This window comes from Sabethes cyaneus, chromosome 3, assembly GCF_943734655.1.
Source record: "Sabethes cyaneus chromosome 3, idSabCyanKW18_F2, whole genome shotgun sequence".
Classification (NCBI taxonomy): domain Eukaryota; kingdom Metazoa; phylum Arthropoda; class Insecta; order Diptera; family Culicidae; genus Sabethes; species Sabethes cyaneus.
In genome coordinates this window covers 195,776,183-195,797,105 of record NC_071355.1, presented here as the reverse complement: position 1 = coordinate 195,797,105, position 20,923 = coordinate 195,776,183, and the positions used below count along the sequence as shown (strand labels likewise).

The 20,923-nt window shown below is 40.3% G+C and overlaps 3 protein-coding genes across 3 annotated transcripts; 1 reads left to right on the top strand and 2 right to left on the bottom strand.

Annotated features, from left to right (window-relative positions):
• Positions 1–52: 52 nt before the first annotated feature.
• LOC128742204 (zinc finger protein 236-like) lies at positions 53–5,077 on the bottom strand. Its single transcript, XM_053838477.1, has 4 exons — positions 5,008–5,077; positions 4,472–4,918; positions 1,606–2,796; positions 53–1,481 (listed from the first exon to the last, which is right to left on the bottom strand). The coding sequence occupies exons 2-4, from the start codon at positions 4,894–4,896 to the stop codon at positions 596–598; spliced, it is 2,502 nt and encodes an 833-aa protein (XP_053694452.1). The 5' UTR covers positions 4,897–4,918; positions 5,008–5,077; the 3' UTR covers positions 53–595.
• Positions 5,078–11,404: 6,327 nt separating this feature from the next.
• On the top strand, positions 11,405–14,344 carry LOC128744648 (peptidyl-prolyl cis-trans isomerase sig-7). Its single transcript, XM_053841804.1, has 2 exons — positions 11,405–13,984; positions 14,114–14,344. Exon 1 carries the CDS (start codon positions 11,538–11,540, stop codon positions 13,560–13,562), a length of 2,025 nt encoding a protein of 674 aa, XP_053697779.1. The 5' UTR covers positions 11,405–11,537; the 3' UTR covers positions 13,563–13,984; positions 14,114–14,344.
• Positions 14,345–17,757: 3,413 nt separating this feature from the next.
• On the bottom strand, positions 17,758–20,672 carry LOC128744649 (uncharacterized). The gene is made up of 2 exons (XM_053841805.1): positions 20,246–20,672; positions 17,758–20,187 (listed from the first exon to the last, which is right to left on the bottom strand). Exons 1-2 carry the CDS (start codon positions 20,557–20,559, stop codon positions 19,053–19,055), a joined length of 1,449 nt encoding a protein of 482 aa, XP_053697780.1. The 5' UTR covers positions 20,560–20,672; the 3' UTR covers positions 17,758–19,052.
• Between the last annotated feature and the right edge of the window lie 251 nt (positions 20,673–20,923).

Sequence of the window (20,923 nt, the reverse complement as noted above, 5' to 3'; positions counted from 1 at the left end):
TAGAATTTCTCCAAAAACTTGGTAGAATTATAAACTCTGGGAGGTTCTGCTTACATATATTTGTTTTCGATGCTTTGTTTCTGTAGAATAGTTGCAACAATCAAATATCCAGTATTTGATTTTTTGCAACAAAAAATTGTTATTTCTTCACAAACACAACACTACCTAAGTTAATGCTTCACAAATCTAAGTATTTCAAATAATGATTAATTACTATCAATGATTGAAGTTGGAACACATTGCAAATTCTCGGTGTCTTTTGTACAACAAAGATGTAATCGTTAAATTTTATTTATGAACAGCTGCCACAGAATCCGCATATTTCAATAATCTTGCAAACATTTGTTCAATTCCCTCGTCGATTAGGGAATAAGACGCTCGAAAACAATTTTTAATTATTCTCAATGAATTTTTGTTAAAACTAAACTATCGGAAATTACACTTACATACATCGATAACCAAAAAAAAAACGAAACCGGTGGAATAATGATTTTTTTTAGTAGCAAGCACTTAAATGAACTTTTAAACTAGAAGCAAAATAATCATTCCATATTTCTGAGAGTCTTCCTAATCGTCAGTGGCTGGTTTTGGGCTGTTATTCCGTTTCGGTGCTCATATTTGAACTATCCTGTTCCAACAAGCGTTTTAAGTTTGGGGACGTAGCAGCAGCACTTCTGGTTGATTTTCGGGCAGGTGGTAAGGCTAATTCCTCCAACTCATTAGATCGGGTATTACTTCTCAGCGGACGTTTGCGCAGTTCTGCTCGCAATGCTGGTAGCGACTCCACACTTTCCGAGGCCGAGCTAACAATTCCGGACTGACTGGAATCTGCTCGTTCTTGCTTAATAAGCACTTGTTCACTTGAACTTACTTCATCCTCCTCGTGACTCTGTGTAACGTTTTGGAGATTCATCTCTGATGTGGAACCTGGTAGCTCCCCTCGTAAGCGAGCAAGCACGTTAGGTACTTCCGACCGATATTTAGAAAGCCCGCGTGTAATTTGGAGTACCAGTTCTCGGCGGCGCTGTAAAATTGCTTCGGCTTTCTCTCTGTAGCATGCTACATTTTGCATGAAGTCCGGATGAAATTTTTCGATGTGTTTCATGTATTGTAACACATTGACCTGATGAGTACCACATTCCGCACACTTGATTCGACTGTAAGAATGTGATGATAAATGCCCATTGAGGGAGCTAGATCGGGTGAATGTTTTGTAGCATACAATACAGGTGAATGGTTGAACGGCCGTATGAATACGAAGATGAGTTGCTAGAGTGATACCGAGTGTAAACTTTTTGCCACACTCTGGGCACTTGTGGCGTTTTTCGGAATAGTGCATAGCGCGAATATGCTGCCGCAAACCGAAATGCTCGTTAAATTGTTTAGAACAAAACGAACAGCGATAGCATCCGGAACTGAGAGGCATCGGTCTGATGCTGGCGATATTGTTACTGACTGGAGTGACCGGTGGGCGACGCAAACTGGTGGAAAAAAACGAAAAGAAGAAACATGTCAGAGCTATTGGTCCTGTAATCTAACATCCTTCTAACATTGTTGGTGTACAAACGGTTAAGTCGGTGTTAAATGTCAAGTTATTCTACATACCTTTCTTCTAACACCGGCATTCTTCGCAGAGCAGGCATCGGTTGCACTTGGCTTTCGTCACTCTGTTGCTGCTGACGTTCCATTGCGTCCAACTGTTCAAGAAAGCTGTGGTCCACGGTAGCCACGGCACTTATTATAAAACCGCCGTCGCTTGAAATCTCTGAATTTATACCATCCCCAGCGGGTGCGGCATTGATGGGTTCGTTTACAGCAACTTCACTGCTAGTATTCAACAGTTGTGTTAAAATCGGATTATCGGAAACGGTGGAATTCACTTCGTCATCCCCCAAACCACTTTGCGCTTCTTCTTTCACTTTTACGTCAATGGACGAGGAATCTACCTCGGACGTTACCATCATGACCGTCGACGGAGATGGCGTGAGAGATCTGGCCTCGGTCTGCAACGCTTCCAGCAACAGTGGATTGTCGTGAGATGCACTGGACACGGTAGGATGCGCCGCATCCATGTGTTTCTTCAGTGTCAATTCTTTTTCGAACACTTTATCGCACTGATCGCATTGTATGCTCTTTTTGGTGAATATATTTGTTTGTTTTAGATGGATTTTCATGTGGTAATATAATTGATGCTTTTGGAAGTTCTCGTTGCATTCTACGCACTTATAGGGATATTGGCTGTCATTACTTGCAATAAATGGCTGATTGGCATTCAGTACCGTATTGATGTTTGAAGGATCAGAAGTAGGGTCAACTTTTCTAGTCGCTACTAGCGCACTAGGAATGGCTCGAATGCCGGCTTGCGATTGTCGGGCGTGATTGGCGGCGGAAGCTTTGCGTTGATTTATATGATGCATGCTAATATGGGATCGGAAAAGACTAAGCGCCGAGTGTACTGAGTTACAGTAACGACACTCGAACGGTGCCTCCGGAACATGAGTTTCTTCGTGGATGAGCAGTAGATCTCTATCGAAGAAAGGTTCCTCGCAAACACAGCAATGACACGGCTTTGTTTGGCTTTGAGCTTTCGGGTCGACCCAGGAAGCAGATGATTGAGAGATCACTGAACCGCTGGAACTATCCACTGAAGATTGTCGTCGCAGTTTGTCGAACTGTTGAGGGTTGCTCTTAGGATCGATCCCATGGGTTCGCCGGTAGTGCGATTGAAGGTTGCACGATTGGGCAGAAGTGAAGGTACAAATTTCACATCGATATGGCCGCTCTCCAGTGTGCGTTCTAAATAAAAAAAGTACACTTTAGACAAGGTAAATAAAATACCGAAAGGCGAAAGCTTTGACAATATGTGGAACATTAAAATTTAGTTGGTTTCCCTGTTATGAGTGTGTAAAGTTTGTCTCTAATAGAGAATTTATACTACAAGGTTTTATGGATGTCTATATTACAAGTAGACCTACATGTCTACACCTATCCGGCAAAACGCACATTTCCACAAACAGCCTAGACTTTTTTAAACAATAATTCCACGAAAAAAGTACTATCGAAATTTAAAAGTGCTTCAAAGTATCAACATAGATTACTTACTTCATAAAAATTCGTTTAAAATTACACGTGAGAAGTCGCCTAATTTCAAAATATATTTTGTTATCACAGTGAGATTCCTTATTGTATACATTTTGCTAGTTGCGCCTCAATTGCAAATCACTCCGGAATTTTTGCTATACTGTAGCCAGGCTCAGGCCGTTTATCAGCATGAAATAAACATAAATTCCTGATGTCCTCCTTGAGAGCCATTACTCATTGACTCGATTCGATGCATCAACAACGCCCAAAATATATCTTAAAATTTTATCATTTTATTAAAAAACCTATTAAAACTATCGAGATATCTTCCATATTATGTAAATTAAGCGCATGGTGTCTCTAGGCACCAGACCACCATGAGACACTCTTGATAGTTTTACGAGACTGTATAGGTATTATTCTAAAAACTCTAAAAATATTGTTGCACCAATCGATCTGATCCATTTTTTCCCATGTTTTTTGGATCACATCCCCCCAACGTATTTAAATCCATTGTGTTTACACACTCCTAATTTACACACTCCTAATTTTTTTAGGATTGCAAACATATCACAACTATTCTTTATTCTTTATCAATGTTGAAAAAGTCCCTCATTTTTTATATTTCATTCTAAAATGTTAAATTTTTTTTACAAAGCAAAGCAAAGTCTTGCCTTAGGCATAAACGTCTTTAAGACCCTTCTTTATCGACACAGACTTCGCAGCCGGTTATTAGAGTACAGGGCAATTAGGAGGCTAAACTCTAATCTCTAAAAACACCATTCAGTCGAAATTCGAACATAAGAGTTTTAAATATTTAATGAGATGTGTTGGCAAAAATGACGATTTCTGAAACAACAAGAAACGTTAGAAAGGTACACTTAGAAGCGCAAAATATTCCAAAAAGTAACAAATGCACAAGATTAGAGCACTTTTAAACTTCACTTTTAAGTCACTTTTAATATTCGAGGACTTGATATATTTATAATAACGATTTCGGTCATTTATGGATCAAAAGGTCTGTGCCAAAAAGGAGAAAAAAACGATTTCTGTAAAAGATTGTTATTGCACAACCGGATAGGGATGAAAATAATACAAAAACTAATAGATTTGAAAGATAGAAACAGTACTACCATGTTAATACAATTGAGCGCAATGTTAAAGTATCCCATGTTTTCTAAAAAAATAGAACCGCATTTGGTACTACTACGGCATAACCAATTTTAGTTAGAATTAAATTTACACGATACCACAGTGAAGTAACCCGAAAATAGATTGAGAATCCCGAACAGATAGAGCGGAGCACCAGTCGAAAAAAGATAATGCGAATCGAAATAAAACTTAACCAAATGCTTCAAAACCAACCACCGCTGGCAATAGTAAACCTCACCTAAGATGAACCTTTAAGCTGGTGGACTCAATAAACGCCTTATCGCAGACATGGCAAACAAAGGGCCTTTCCCCGCTATGAATCCTTCGATGGCGCATAAGGTGGCCCGAATTAGACATTCTTTTCTTACAAACTTTACACTCGTACAGTTTCCCCTTACTACTATCATCGGTACCGTCACTAATCACTATAAAAGTATCTTCCACTAACTTTTGCTTCGCCGAACTGTCCAGCCCAATCTGCTGCTGCATCTGCAGTTCTTCCTCGTTATCAAAATCATCGTCGTCATCATCATAATCATCGTCGTTGTCGTCGATGGCTTCAGCTTCACCCTCTTGACCATAGTTTTCTCCGATGGGAAAGTAGAAATCCGGCTCAACCTTGATCTGCTCGATACTGGCCGTTTTACTGCCGGTTGACTCCATTTTTGGTCGTTTCACAACACACCTACGACAAATAAAAAAGGCAAAGCGAACATTATTAGGCACACATCATGAAACGTAAACAGAAAGAGTAGTATTTCTCAAAGACCCTACACCACTGGCTGTTCAATTAACTGAAGTGGTGGACCCGTAGCGAAACGACCTCCACGGCAGACGAGTTGAACAAATAAATGTAGTCACTTTTGCTTCGGCTTGTTTTACTTTACTTTGCCGCTTTGACATCAACCTACTTTTTGTGTTTTTTGTTTGCTGTTTCACTGCATGTTGATCATTCCAATTAATATCTGGGCCAAATCGCAACGAATCGACGAAAGAGCACCCGACAAATATAGGGCAAAAGTGCTTTAATAAGTACAGAGAAACATGAACTGCACTGCGACCTAAACGAGCAGCGGCGGCTCGTTCGAGCGATGTTGCGATTTACGTTGGGCATTTGGCTGGCAAGAGACATAATCCGAGAGAAGTTCGGTTTTGTATGATTGCAAAGCATTAATAACCTGCTAGAGTATTGTTCGTCATTTACACGCGTAATGTATTCGAAAAGTTTAAATGAATGGAAGGTATTTAGGTATGTATATCAGCTTTTTCATGTTCAATTGTGTTTAAGGTTTGCCAAACTTGGTAATACAATACTTGTTGCTACATTTCCACATCATTTTTTTTAGAAACATAAACGGGTACGTCTATGTGTGTGTGCATGTATAGAGGAGTGTCAACTTGAATGTTGCTTACCTATGTTAAATTAAGAAAACAGCGATTAAATTAAAATGGATTGTTACAGATTGTAAAGCATGATTGATTGTAATCATTTTTGAATGAAAATACTTCATTGAATGACGAATTAGCTTATTGATATTAATAATTTTCATATTTTAAGATCAAATCAAAAATTTAAATGTCAAATCTAATAGAAACAGAACTACAAATACCTATGTATATCCTGCAAAGTTTTGGTCAGCGGTCGTTGCATTGTCTACCCTTGCAAGCGGTCCTCGCAGTGCTGCATAGAGACTTTACATAGTAGTTAATCTTATTAATCAAGTAAATTAACATTTACAAAGTAATTGGAAGTAAATTGGCGTTATTAGCATGTACTTTTAGCATTAGCATTAGTGCGAGTATGAGCGTAAAATTTTCGCTTAAGAATCGCGTAAGCATTCACTCGTTTTTATTTCGATTTACAAATATTTTTACATTTTATTAAAAATAAAATGACATTCGCAGTGCATGTTGAACTACAAATTCAATTTTGATCGAAAACTGGTTTCGCTCCACGGCATTGCACAGTCACGTATTCATTGTTCGTGCTCTAGATTGTGGGCAATCGAAAAGCATTGTTTTAAAAAAAGTGCACCAGCGGCCTCGTTCTGCAAGAGGTCAATGCTGCAACAATACAATACGGTCGCCAACTCCTCCTGTCGTAACCCAACACACTTCGAGATGTCAACTTTCACCCCAATTTTTGTCTCTTCATATATTTACAAGGTTTCAACGTCGCGAGTCGAGACAGATCTCCAGTGCTGCTATGGGTGCAACTTCGCGTAAAGCCAAACCAACTCTCGTCTCGCCAACCAGTGGGGCAGTTGCTTGAGCTGATTTCGAGAGCACTTTTACCTTGTCCTCTTTTTTGTTGATTGGGTCGCGTCTCGGTGCTCGTCCGCCGTCGCTACCAATGGGGCTGTTGCTGTTAGTGATGATGATATTTATTACAACGCACCGTCGACGATTCCCCTCGCACAGAACTAGATTCTACTTTTCGGCCCACCTACCTACTTATTCTGAACTATGCTTGCGGTGCACACTCATGCATGCGGATATCGATCGGTATCATCTATATCGATCGGCTAATTCGGTCACTATTTAACACTGATGATTTTTGTGCACACTACACCTCACGAATAGTCACTGAAACTTCCTTCGGCTAAAGCATAGCTCCGGCTGCTGGCCTTCAATGCGATACTCAATGAAAAATCCTTGAAAGGGAGGCTGTTTCACTTACGAAGTAGGGCACCTTCGATTTTGTTCACATGCGGTTTGGTCAGATTATCAGACGCCCTAGAAATGCACGCATCACAGACGAAACACCCGTGCTGGCCGTATACTAAGCGAATAATGAAATCAAAACGAAACTGCCGACATAAACGAAAATATGTCTAACTCGCAGGCAACCCAAAAAACTATTTTCACGACTTTCTGCGACAGCGGTTCTTCAAGCTCTGCAACATACAGCATGAAACATAAACTACACTCCCCAAATGCCAAACTGCAACATATACCGAGGGGATCGAGGATGGTTTTATATTACAATTACTACACGGTTGATTATACCTACGGGGTGAAGTGGCCTTCAAATTCATACATTTTCGATGTCTCACCAGGCGTATGAAACTGAAGGGTAAAGATGCGGCTAACATCTTTTTACGCTTCCTACACGTCCGACACAAAAAGAAAAAAAGCAAAAAAGTAATTTTGTTCGAGCGCTTACCAATACACATTCATCCGAGGCTGAAGTTAGAGCGGGCTACTCACAAATACATTTGGTCCGAGGCAAAGTTTATTATGGGCTAGATGAGATGTTGGCTACACGAAAATGTATGGGAATGACATTTGTAACAGTGGGGTGTGTCTCACGCATAGGTACCAAACTGTTAATCTTGACAGGTACCAAAAAAATTGCTGGGATTTCCCCTTTACCGAGAACCATTTGAAAGTTACTCTCTTCACTCCTATAAGATAAGTTTTTGTAGCTTTTTGCACTGGGTTTAGCAAGCTCTATGTGCCCAGTAAATGATCTTTATGTGCCAAAAAGTTATCATTTAAGCACAAAGAACAGATTTATAGGCTCGAAGGAAGTAATCAATTTTTTGTGTGTAAAATCTGTCGGTAGCGCCCTCCAGAAATAGTTTGCCAAAACGCATCAAAAAATATCCATGTACCCACCCCATCGACATCTCTATCCAGCTTTCCACGAGCGATAATGGCGGATATTGGGCACAATCTTTTGACATTTCTTGGAGGAGCGTCGAGTTCGCCCTGACGGAGTTACTATGGATACATTCATGATTGTTTGTTGTTCGACTGTAAAAATGTAAACATTGTTTATTTTGCAGATCAGCTAATGAGGAACATAATTGAACGGACAACAAGTTTTATGGATTGTGGCTTTGCAGTTTTCGCGAATTTCAGGGAGAATGGCCAAATACGCAACGGAAAGTTTCCTATCAAGACGAGACGCTGTTCGAGAGCAAACTTGGCAAAAACGGGTCGACTAATATGAAGTTAATGTCTCTCAGTTCACTCGGATGTTTAATTCGGACGATTGTAAAAAGTATCCTGAGCCGGTGCTTTCAGGAAATTATGGCCGCAAACCACTACAAAAGTTTGAATCCGTTCATTTATGTTCCATTTCAGCTGATCTGCAAAATGAAACAATGTTTACATTTTTACACTCGAACAACAAACAATCATGGATGTTTCCATAGTAACTTCGTCAGGGCGAACTCGACGCTCCTCCAATGAATGTCAAAAGATTGTGCCCACTTGTGCTCAATTACCGCCATTATCGCTCGTGGAAAGCTGGATAACGAGCTGCAGTGAACGTCAGCGACAGGATGTCCTGGGCTCAAAATTTGACAGCGGGCCCAAATTAGACTGCTGGCAGTTGAGTGAAACGCAGTGCTGACATGCTATCTCATTTTCGCACACACGAGATGTTGGCAGCGAAAACATGGTTGCCTGCCGATGGGGTGCATGTACCTTTATCAATATTTCTTTGTGCTGGAGTTAGATTTTACATAGCAGCGATGGCAGTGACATCAAGATTTAGTTTGCCACGTAGTGGTCGAGGGGTGAAGTATTACTCGTAGATTACATAAAAACCTTTTACACACTTTTTGTCCATTACCTGGTAGTGTGTTCTCTGTGGTAGGGTGTTTGCAGAGTGCATATGTATTGGAGAGCTGTTGGGCAGGCAAAAGTGACAGCTCCATATAAACTATATAAATATAAGCTCAATATGCGGGCTGGGAAGCGCGAGATTTTTTAAATAATTTAATTTCTTCATTTAAAACAGAAGTTACTATATGCGTTATATGTATAGTAAGGTAATATATCTGTTTACTAAATAACAAATCTATTTTCAACAAACAAGCTAAAACGCGGTAGAAATTATCAAAAATGTAAATATTAACTATGTTAGCGGGATAAAACAACAGACCTCATACCTCTAGACAAGTATTGGCGCTAGTGTTCCCATTGTTTTCCTGGAAAATCATCTTCCAGCAAGAAGCCAGCACTTCTGAGCTACAAGTGTCAAAAGTGTGTTTACGTTTACCAAAAAGAAAATGGCAAAAACAACTGCCCGGTGTCGGTGCTTGCGAAACAGTAACGGATCCCTTTTATCAAACAATCGACCGTGTTTAAATATATTTCATGTTCATTTTGAAACCGCTGAGGTTGACGGGAGTAGCTGCAGTTGTTGGAATAAGTACAATCTACAGCCCGCAGAGTTACCGGCTATCACAGTGAAATTGGTGGCTAGAGCAGCGAAGTTATTGTCATTTCGGATATTTATTTTTGTGTTAATTTAGTTGCCAAATCTGCCCCAGTCTGTGTGTGGTGTGTCGGGTTTAAAAGTATGTATCAGCTAACCGGTAAAAATCTGCTGCAAATTGTGGTGCAGGTCGTTATCGATTCGACAATTGAAAGCATTCGCAAGCATACTTGCAGTTTGTTCGCATCGATTCAGAACTCAATGACTCAATCCATTTCGAAAGGGCTAGTAAAAGGATAGCGTTGGACCCGCTTACCATTTAGATAATTAGCACCCACGTCTGCAGCTGACTACTCAGTATTCCTGCCCCAGCTTTTGCAAAATCTTCAAGTGTGTTCAATCTATCAACGTTGTATATGATTAATATTGATCTGCACAAGTTCAATGTGACATTTGTGTAGTACAGAACATAGCAAAACAACATAACCTGCAAATATCCAGCGATGCCAGCGCCAATACTTGTCTATACACTGAAACAAGAATCATGGTAATTGTTACCATATTAGAGGGTAAAATTAAGAGGACACACCAGTGAATTTTTGCAGAAAAGATTTCTGTTTAGCTTAAGCAGTGTTCTGGTCAAAAAAACTATGCGTTATTTTCGGCGTTATTCCGATACATAACAAAAATAACAGAATCGTAGTCAAAATTACTACACATGACCATGAAAGGTGGTAAAATTATTTGAGAACATAGTACTTGTACTAGAATCATGGTAAATTTGAATAGCTTTTTCATGGTACTTACAAAAAGCATGCGTTTTCTGCAAAATCGTGCGAGATACCATGGTTTTTGTTTCAGAGTAGGGACTATGAGCACAGAGAACAGACTACCAGGTAATTAACAAAAAGTGTGTAAAAGGTTTTTATGTAATCTACGAGTAATCCTTCAATAGAGCACCCCTCGAGCAGTAAGTGGCAAACCAAATCTTGATGTCGCTGCCATCGCTGCTATGTAACACCAGCACAAAGAAATATTGATAAAGGTACATGGATATTTTTTGATGCGTTTGGCAAACTATTTCTGGAGGGCGCTACGGACAGATTTTACACACAAAAAATCGATTACTTCCTTCGAGCCTGTTAATCTGTTCTCTGTGCTATGAGGTCTGTTGTATTCTTGGATACGGTTGTAATCATTTCTGTTGGACCCCTGGCAACGGGGGTTAAATTTGCTCGAGCTAAATTACTTGGCATCACTGGTAAAAAATATGATGTCGTTCGTTATTTTCCAGGGGGGATCTATTGCTGTCAAATTCCATACATGTGTGCGTTACCGCCAGGGGGCTGATATGACGTCACATTTTCGTTGCTCACATGAAAAAGGCGGCAAACGCAAAGCGATTTCACAAAACGAATTTATCTAACCATTTTCACAGTTTCACGTATTTCGCATTAATTGTCTGCCTGAAATTGGCTATGTGATGCTAAAACCTTGACTAAAATCGAACTAAAACTAACAAAATTTAACAATTTATACATCCGACTCGGTTGTCAGCTTGAGCCCATCTATGAAGCTGTCAGCTTGGGCCCGCTCTATGTTGGCTACGTTTTTTTTGTATAGGTTGGTATTGGAAGTGTCATTCCCGTGGTTACCGCAGATGGTGTTTGGTCCATGACGTTTGTACTGTCATGGACCAAACGGCGTGTGATTGATTTCGAGCCAAGGGACTCGCAACTCTATTTTTGTCTACTGCAGTTGACAGAAACTCAAACCCAAACACGCAGCGCAATTGTCGTTTGTATTGTTTTGATCCCGATAATGCATTTATCTGCTTTTTAGCGTAAATAAAACAAACTAAGAAACTTTTCGAAAGCTACATATACAGGCAAGAGCAGCAAATCGATAAAAAAAAAATAGCAAGAGCGGCATTGAAAATTATGATCACCTGCCTGCCCCTTCACATGTGAGTTTCACAATTCCTTACCGATAGATCCCCCCTGTTATTTTCCGCGTTTTGACGTATCATGAAAGTGTCGAATTTCATTCCGATGTGAAAGTTTCTGATTTTTAAGTTCTATTCCGTACGGAATAAGTTAAGTGAGCAAAAATAAAAAAAAACTGATTGGAGATGTCGGTGGTTATTGAAACGACCATCGGCGACATCACCGTGGACTTGTTTCTAACGGAGCGTCCTCGGGCCGCGCTGAACTTCCTAAAGCTGTGCAAATTAAAATATTACAACTTCAACTTGTTTCACACGATCCAGCATGGATTTATTGCACAAACCGGTGATCCTGGAGGTTCTGGAGATGGCGGTTCATCAATATGGGGAGTATTGGAGGGAAAACACAAGCGCTACTTCGAAGGTGAAGCTGTTCCCAAAATCAAGCACACAGAACCCGGATTACTGTCAATGGTGTGTGCGGGAGAAGGACTCATCGGGTCACAGTTTTTCTTCACTTTAGGCCCGGATTTAGCTTCTCTGGACAGCGGTGGCCATGTGGTCGTCGGAGAGGTAACCGAAGGACACGAAGTTTTAAGAAAATTGAACGAAGTTATTTGTGACGAGAAGAACAGACCATATCAAGATGTGCGAATCACTCATACGGTGGTACTGGAAGATCCATTTGATGACCCAAGAGGATTCAAAGAACCGAGCCGATCGCCTTCGCCATCATCGGAACGCTTGGCTGGCGGGAGAATTGCTGCAGACGAGGAAATCGATGACACAGAGGGCAAAACAGCAGAAGAGGTGGCGGAAATGTTGGCCGAAAAAGAAGCAAAAGCTCGAGCAACGATATTGGAAATTGTTGGAGATATTCCAGATGCAGAAATTGCACCGCCAGAAAATGTACTATTTGTTTGCAAACTAAATCCGGTGACAACCGATGACGATCTGCAAATTATTTTTAGCCGTTTCGGAAAAATCAAAGGCTGCGAGGTGATCCGTGATAAAATCAGCGGGGACTCGCTGCAATATGCTTTTATTGAGTTTGAGGACAAAAAGGCATGTGAAGATGCCTATTTTAAAATGGATAACGTATTAATCGACGACCGCAGAATCCACGTTGACTTTTCGCAATCAGTTTCAAAGGTGCGCTGGAAGGGCAAGGGCAAAGGAATTGAGTACTTCGATGGAACTGATAGTAAGTCTTTCAAAGATATACAATACAATGCTACCAGATCGGACCGCAAAAGAGCACCGAGTCGGTTGAGGAAATCTGCAAGTTCGGGCTCATCCAGTGGATCTCGATCTCCTAATTCAAAGCCGCGAAACCGCAGCCCCCGAGGTTTAAGAGGCGGTGGTGGTGGCGCTCCGCGAGGACGTTCTCCTTGGCGAAGATCTGGAGGAGGTGGCAACGAAGGACGCCGTCGAGATAATCGAGTTAGGCTTTCGGAAAGCAACTCAGCTTATCACGAAGAACGAAACGGTAGAGACATTCGCGTCGTTCAAGGCATGGTAGATTACAAAAACCGCCCTTATCCACCATCCTTCATCAAACGAAATGCACCGAAGCAAGAAGATGTACCAAGCCGTCAGCCTCCGCCGCGAGGTCGCCGTTCGCGTTCACCAATACGCAACCGACAACTGCATCGATCCAATTCACGCGACCGTCGTCGCGTCTCGCGTTCGCGAAGTTCTAGTTACCGTCGAAATCCGTCTTCAGACCAAGGCCGCCGTGGACGTGATCGGGATCGTCGTCGTATTTCACGTAGTCCTTTGGAAAGTCGCAACCGCCGACGAGCCTCTGCTAGCCGTTCACCAGACCGCAAAGCTCCTCGTAGCTCGCGCCGCTCATTTTCGCCGGACCAACGGAGTAGAGTTGATCGCGACCGAAATCGTCGGAATGTTAGTCCACCGGCTCGTCGTCGCCCATCGCCTAAATCTAGGGACACATCATCGTTTGCTGTAAGAGATGAACGTAAAAAAGCTAAAAAGAAACGCCATTCATCCAATTCTGATCGTTCGTCTGACGCTTCGTCGGATGACCGATCCAAATCAAAAAAGAAGAGGAAAAACAGTAAGAAAAAAATCAAAAAGAGCGACAAAAAATATTCGAGCAGTGCTAGTAGCGATTCCGACTCCGATTCAAGCGACGACGGTGGAAAGCGTAAAAAGAAAAAGAATAAGAGCAAGAAGAAAAGGAAATGAACACAGCTAATAGGGCACAGCTAACAATATTGTTTTTATTGAACCATCGTTTTATTATGGGTTTAATGAGCAAGTTATGAAGGGCAGTTCTTAGATGTCTTGCGTAGTGCAAACGTTCGATTGGAAAATATTTCAAACATAAATTCTATGCTGTATGTAATGAAAAACATTTAAAATATTTCGGCTGTGTTTCAATCCTAATTTTAGAATCAGTACGCCCTCTCATTCAAAATTGTAATTCAGAGAATTTTCGGCTTGAGTGGTCGCCGTGTCGAATTCACCATGTGAACCCTTATGCTTTTTCTTTCTATCAAATATTTCTTTCAGCTTAACTCAGAAAGTTAATTTCGAAAGTCCAACTTCGCTGTCGATGTTTTGTGCAAGAGCGTTTAATGCTTCAAATGTCGGTTTATTCCAAATAGGTAAGTTGATTTTCAAGTCGTTTGTAATTTTGAAAGCAAATGTCTGAAATGAGCACTATGGTAGTCTTGTACAATACTAATATCTGACGAACACTTGAATTTAAACACGCTTCGGATCGGATCGCTAAGGATCGACAAGTGGTAATCTACGCGTTCGAGTTTTACCATGTCCTGGATGTGGAATGGTTGGGAATGCAAGTACTTTACCCATAGGTCTCGTAGCGATCGTAAGGAGTTTACGAGGGAATTTTGCTTATAACCAAGAAATTCGGTGCGATACGTGAAAAGGCTATGGTCGACGCGTTCGAGTTGGTCACAGTGCGCAATGTCGGAGCTGCTTATACGTGTGAAGGGTAAATCTGGTGCATACCATCATGTAAGTATTCAAATATGAAATTTTAGTTTAAATAAACTAGTTTTGTATGAAGGAAATTATAACGGGTGGCAACTAAAATTTTGGATTTTTTTTCTCAAGCTGTCAAAAAAAGACAAAGATACATGAAGAAGCTTTGATTTACCGAAATTAAAGATACATTATCCATTGTTGAAAAAAAATTAGTGTACACTTGAAAACGGTCCGTAATCGGCTGTTCGGCAAAGCTTTCGTTTGACGTCGAAACAGGAGCGTTGTACGGCCGTCATGTCAACTTTACGAACGCATCTCTTGTTTCTACCAATCAACTGTTTGTAATTGGCCTTGTCAGCGCTGCAGATATTGTCAGGGTTTTCCGTGAGAAAAAACCAAAGGGAACTATTTTTGCTTTTGTCACGCGTTGACAGTTCGGCACGAGATTTCCTGTAAGTGCTAGCAGCCTACGAAATCTCTTTCAATGCTGGCAAGGCCAATTCGTGGCTCTCCAGCTATTTTTGTACACCAAGAAACTTAAAATCCCGAAGAAATCTTTGATTGGGCTGAGACAGATTTTTCGGGTCGTGGTAAAAAATGGGATCGAATAGGTATTCAGAAACGATTGTGTTTTTTTTTTGGCGCAATGCGATGATGCTCTATCCGGCCAAAACACGTATTGTCCATCTGCATGATGTTTTTGTAGAAACGGCATCAAAATTTTCTTCAAACATTCGTCTGGTGCATCTTATTTGATAACCAGAGGGCTTGTTGTCGAAGAAACGAGAAAGAGTCTCCACTCCACTACCTTGCTTGCGAATAGTTGTTGGGCATCTTAGGATATGGTCAACAGTCGAAGCCGCAACATATTTGGTTTTTAAATCTTGTATCGTATATTTTTGCCGAGATTTCTGTTGCAATTCGTAGAAGTGTACAATGCACTCCCGAAATGCTTCTTGTTTCGACACTATTTTTAGCAAAACTGGGCAAGCATAAACAAAACAAAAAATATTAACAAAAAGTGTAGAGAGAGCTAACACATACATACTCTCATTTTTCTCTGAGCTCGTTTGTTCTTGAGCGAATAAGGGTCGCGAAAAAATTCCAAAATTTTAGTTGCCACCCGTTAAGACTTTTCACTGGGTGGTACTGGACATTCGTTAAATTTTACTTATTGCGAGGAAAAGGTTTAATATGCGCAACCAGTAACCTTTGTCGAACCATTGCATGGTTTAAGAAATTAAACTATAACAACTTAAAATTGAACAACTTGAAAAATTTTCCTTTTAAAAAGTTTACGGACTCCCACTAGGCTAACGGGATGCCAAATTTGTCCTCTTTTATGTATATATGCATTACTGGCATCTTTGTAAATGATAATAGAATGAGTCGGATGCAGATCTCAGGTAAGTAAGACACGTGGGAGCGTACAACCTGATGTTGAGGATAAAAATATAAAATTACTAATTTGGGATACTGCAATGACGGAAGAGAAAATTAGTTTATTGATTCTGTTAATGATCTTCGAAAAATAAAGGCGTAGATTTAAATCAGTCCAATGCTAAAAAATCAAGTCTCAAGTTTTTCAAGCCCACAACCCCGTTCCAGAAGATATGTCGAACGACGATCCCATGAACGCCATCCCGCACATAACCGAGCAGATTTCCCGACAGCAGCAGCAGATTTACGCCTTTCAACAAGCGAATGGAACGACTGATGGCAGCGACAAAATCATCTAGTCTGGCCTGCAGAATACATGGAAGTATGATTTCAATTCGCATAGAGTTTTTTTTCTAACGATGAAGCCATGCTGAAACTCGCTGATCAAAGGTTTTGCAACATTGCTCATCGAGGACTCCACAAGCTGTATGAAGCGTATGTAGCACTAAAACATTTTCAAATATTTCTCTGTATGTATCGAACAACTTCCAAAAAGAATTCGATTCACTTCAAGGCTCTGGAGGCCTTCCTTAGCAGACCAATTAGGACTGCTCTGGATTCCCTAAAGAAATCAACTCCAGTTCAAACCAGCCAAAATGAGGAACAGAACATGTAGTTCAATCGGCGGTGCGGAGCAGCTCTTCGTGTATTCCATTCTGAGGACCTGGTGTATGTTAAATATCTTCACAGTAACAAGGTTTGGGAACCACCCGTGATTATCGAGCGTAAATTACAGCGAGCTTTTGGACCTTAATGTCCTTAATATCTCATGTAGACCAGATTCGACCTCGTGAAACGCAGCAAAACCAACTACCGCAGTATTGGTATGCATTTACCATGGTAGATCATGATTGAAGGATTTGGTAAGGCAGAAGCGATAGTCCAGCCAGCACCAATTTATCCAGCGATGCAAGATGCGTGAACATGACACCTGTTACAGACCCTAACCAGCAAGATACAGCTATTTCCTTGCGGATAGGTCAGTTACCAAAGATCTTGCGGAAGAATGGCCTTCTTCTGTTATCAAGAGAACCACCTTTGCGAAACCGAAAATTTCCATTCTGGTTGACTCGCATGATATTTTCTAAGAAAGAGATGTAGCTAAGCCGGTCATGCTATGGGGGCAGAGAAAATAATTTTCTCTATTGATTATGTCAATAATCTCCGAACAATAAAGACAAGGCCGCTATGAAGTATTCCACTACGCACACATATAAAGATTTTTTGACATTAGCTGGGGCCCTCGCTGAAGCTGTTTGCAGTATAGGAATAATAGGTACCAACAACATCAAATTTCAAACTCCCGGATCCTCTCCTCCACTCTTTGCTCCCCTCTCGCTCCTACATGAACGAGCCCCAGTCAATGTCAAGCTCGTTAGTGACGAAATCGCCAAAAAGTGACGAGTGTCATTTTGCTCTACTACTCTATTTTTGGTATTACATAAACCACACGCGACACGATTTTGTCGCTCAATGCTGTGACTCAACTGTTCATGAAAAATGTTTCATTCAAAAGTGCGTAATCGCTTATAAAAGTGCTATTTTAGATTGAACCGCTTCAGTATCTTCGGTAAACTTTTTCGTTATATTCCAAGCTGGAATTGCGCCGAAGACACTGACACGATTCAAGCTAAAATAGCAGTTTTAGGAGCGATTGCGCACTCTTGAATGTAATTTTTTTTGCTATCAGCAATATTTCGAGTGGATCTTTATTTCGCTCGACTTGTTTCGAACGTGTTGTTTGGTCCAGTTGATTTTACGGGCGGGGCGGAAAAACCAATCCGTTCGATACAGATTAGGGGTGTTAAAATATATCAAAAACCGTTGTAGAATGTCATGCATAAATAATTATTATACCTATCACGTTTTAATTACGCGGAATCAAATTTTATTACATTTTCCTTTAACGCATATCTATGTTGATTAAATAATAAAAATATCTAAAGATAAACTATTAAACAAAAATAACTTAATGATAAAAGCTGCTTAAGGTTGCTTACTAAATATAAACTAAACGGGTTGTTTTTGTTCTACATGATTGCATGTAAATTCCAGTCTAAATTTCCTTACTGACTCTAAAGTTGTATAACTTGGATCAACAGATGATAGACATTGCTAGTTAAGTAGCATTCGACACGTTTATTTGACGTTTAACCTGCTTAAAGTGAAACTCATTCTGAAGTACCTATGTCATCGTTTATAACATGCTCGATACAACACAGGACTAAATCTATATATCCGATATCAGTTTTCAGTAGGTATCTATGAAGGATTTTCGATGGAACGGCTTTATTTCACTTAAAATTAACCCTCTCCGTTCTAAGGGTGTATACCTGGTTTGCAGTTTTTAGTTAACCGCAACGGTTTTTAACCAGAATTCATTAAGCACAACTACACAACCTTTAGAACAATGCTTCTACTACGTTCGGAAATAGAAATATCAATATTCAAATGTCTGAAATATTTGATCTGTTGATTTTAGTATTGGATATCATGAATCGCTTGTGCTGCCATGGGAAAGAGAGGGTTAATAGGCTTAGAAGGTCTGCTGATTTTCTTATATGAAAGTGCCATCGTATTTGATCACATATCAGGCCCGACATTCTTTTTGGAACGCAAATGTTCTCAATTAGCATTGTGACAGCTTAGGTATCCCACAACACATAAATTGTATCAAAACCATTAAACATTAAAATTCTCTAAAGTAAAATCTTTAAAAATTCCCAGCCTAAAACGCTCGACCTCTCATAACTAAATCGTTCAAAACTACGAGAAGATACTTTCTTCAAAAGTGCTAATAATAATGACAATAAATAAATATATATTCGAAAAACCTCATTTAAAAAAACAAATAGTGGACGTTAGATGTATACTGTCGCATAACACCTAATAGATATACCGCGAAACTATGCACATAAGCAAAAAATTTTTTTCGTTCAGCATCCGCCGCTATAATTTTGGTAAGTGTTATGCATGAATGTCTATAATAGTAGATTATACAACATTTTAAAACGATGACAGCGTTCGACTGGCACAAAATCGTAAATAGTAGTAATTCGTTTACGCTTCGACCATACCATTTTTTTTTTGATTATGTTTCCCACATTCAGACAGCTGTTCAGTTCGGCTTCAAAACCAAAAAAAAAACTGTTCCTATTTTATAAATTGTACGCCATTCAAGTTTTTTTACACATAATTCTTATTAGTATGACACGTCTTCGAAGTGATTGGTGCCTCGTTAAAATTTCGATTTTAGTCAGTTTGATCATCTCTATATTCAGCTTACGATTGGGGTTGGTAATGCTGCTGTTGTTGTTGCTGCTGCTGTTGTTGCATTTGTATCTGTGCATGTAATGCCTGTTGCTGTTGTTGTCGCAAGAAGTTTTGATCTAACGCAGTAATGGGCGTTATTACGATTCCTCCGCCAGCGTTATGCTGAACGTGAGCTGCCGTTGGAGGACCGTGCTCCTGCTTTATATTAATTATATTTTGAATTGGGATCGCCCCTGCAGGAGGTCCAATCGGATTTAATGCTCCCGCCGCATTGGTCCCTGTGGGAGGGTTACCTGCTTGATGAGTCGAGTGGATTGGAATGATTTCGATTTGATTGTTTACGGGAAGTAACTGATTGATTGGCCAGGCAGCTGTGATAGGCGTAATCGTGGTAGCCGGCTGCGTAGTAATTTGTGCAGGGACTGAGTGCTGCTGGAAAGCTGGAACTAACTGACTACTATCAAAGGTTTGAACTGGAATTAGAATGGGATTTCCATTATGCATTACAATCATAGTTGTAATGTTTGGGGTGGGATTATGCTGTTGACTTTGAGTGGTAATCGTGTTTACAGGGATGCTCGTTTGAAGTTGAGGCTGCTGCAAAATTGCCGGAGATAGACTGATAGACTGTACCTGGAGAGGATTCTGCATGACCTGAGTTTTCTCGTGAGAATCATAATGATCACGAGCATCATCAAGCTGCTCAAATGCAGTCAAACAAATCTTACAAACGTACGGACTACTGTGAGTTTCCTCATGTACTCGCAAATCATCCTCACTTGGAATGTATACATCACAGACGCAACACTCTACCGTTTGACCGTAGTCCTCCGGTTCATCAAAGTCGTCATCATCAATTTCAGTTCTTGTCTCAACTTCCTGGTCTTGCTCCTCAACATCAGCTTTCTCGAACACTTGAGCAGTAGATAAAGCTCTCTGCTGATCTGCGATTTCTTCTCGACGGATTCTAAATTTACTCAAATGTCCAGATCTACCGACCAGCGTCTCCTCCATTTTCTTCATTTCTCTCGGCCTAATCTTTATACAGTGATAGCGCAAGTAATGCGACTGAAGACATTTAATATTAGATGTTGTATAACTAGGACATCCTAACTGGCACTTTAACGCCTGTGTATGTTTGGCTCTAAAACGAAAACAAATGTTCGCATATCTACTTCACAAATTGTAGCTTATTTACATACCTTTTATGAATGTGTAGTTTATTCGTATCGAAAAAATATTTTCCACAATCACGGCAACTGTGGTTGTCCTCGAAATGTTTCCGGATGTGTCCCAGTAACTGCATCGTTTTGTTGAATACCTCGTTACACAACTTACACTTGAAACCAAGCCGAAGTCGCTGTACCGATCCGTCTGTTACCACACGGAAGTGCTGAACCATTTTTTCAATTTGAAAATCACGAAAATTTGGGAAATCCTCCGGTAGCGAGGGCCGAGTATTGTCTTCAGCGAGAATATCCGGATCATCATCCGGATGAACGATGTTGACTTCCATTAGATGAAAAGTTTGTTTTTTGTGCCCACCGAATAATGCCCTGCTTTTTTAATTTATTAAGCGAATACAGCAAGCACAGTTTATCTAAATTAATTCTATTCTTAAAATTTTAATCACTAAACATATATTTTCCTCTCTACTAGTTCCCGAGGACTTTTCACTATTATTGGCACTTTGACAGATCCATCACCCTAATAAAATGTAAACAAAGAAAAGCCTCATCGGACCCGTTGAAAAAAAAACCGGCTCAAACTTTTTCATTGTGTGCAAGATTGTGTGCTGCTTGAAGGTGCTGTTCAAATATTACATAACGCAGCAGGGGGTGAGGGTATGTTGAGTTTCTGTTACAAATTGTAACGCAATT

Bases quoted from the DNA above. Each gene is read 5' to 3' on its own strand.
- LOC128742204 (XM_053838477.1), bottom strand. From the start codon at position 4,896: ATGGAGTCAACCGGCAGTAAAACGGCCAGTATCGAGCAGATCAAGGTT. The intron at 2,797-4,471 runs GTGAGGTTTACT...TTTTTTATTTAG, and splicing joins AGCTTAAAGGTTCATCTTAG to AACGCACACTGGAGAGCGGC. The intron at 1,482-1,605 runs GTATGTAGAATA...TTTTTCCACCAG, and splicing joins ATGCCGGTGTTAGAAGAAAG to TTTGCGTCGCCCACCGGTCA.
- LOC128744648 (XM_053841804.1), top strand. From the start codon at position 11,538: ATGTCGGTGGTTATTGAAACGACCATCGGCGACATCACCGTGGACTTG.
- LOC128744649 (XM_053841805.1), bottom strand. From the start codon at position 20,559: ATGGAAGTCAACATCGTTCATCCGGATGATGATCCGGATATTCTCGCT. The intron at 20,188-20,245 runs GTATGTAAATAA...TTTTCGTTTTAG, and splicing joins AAACTACACATTCATAAAAG to AGCCAAACATACACAGGCGT.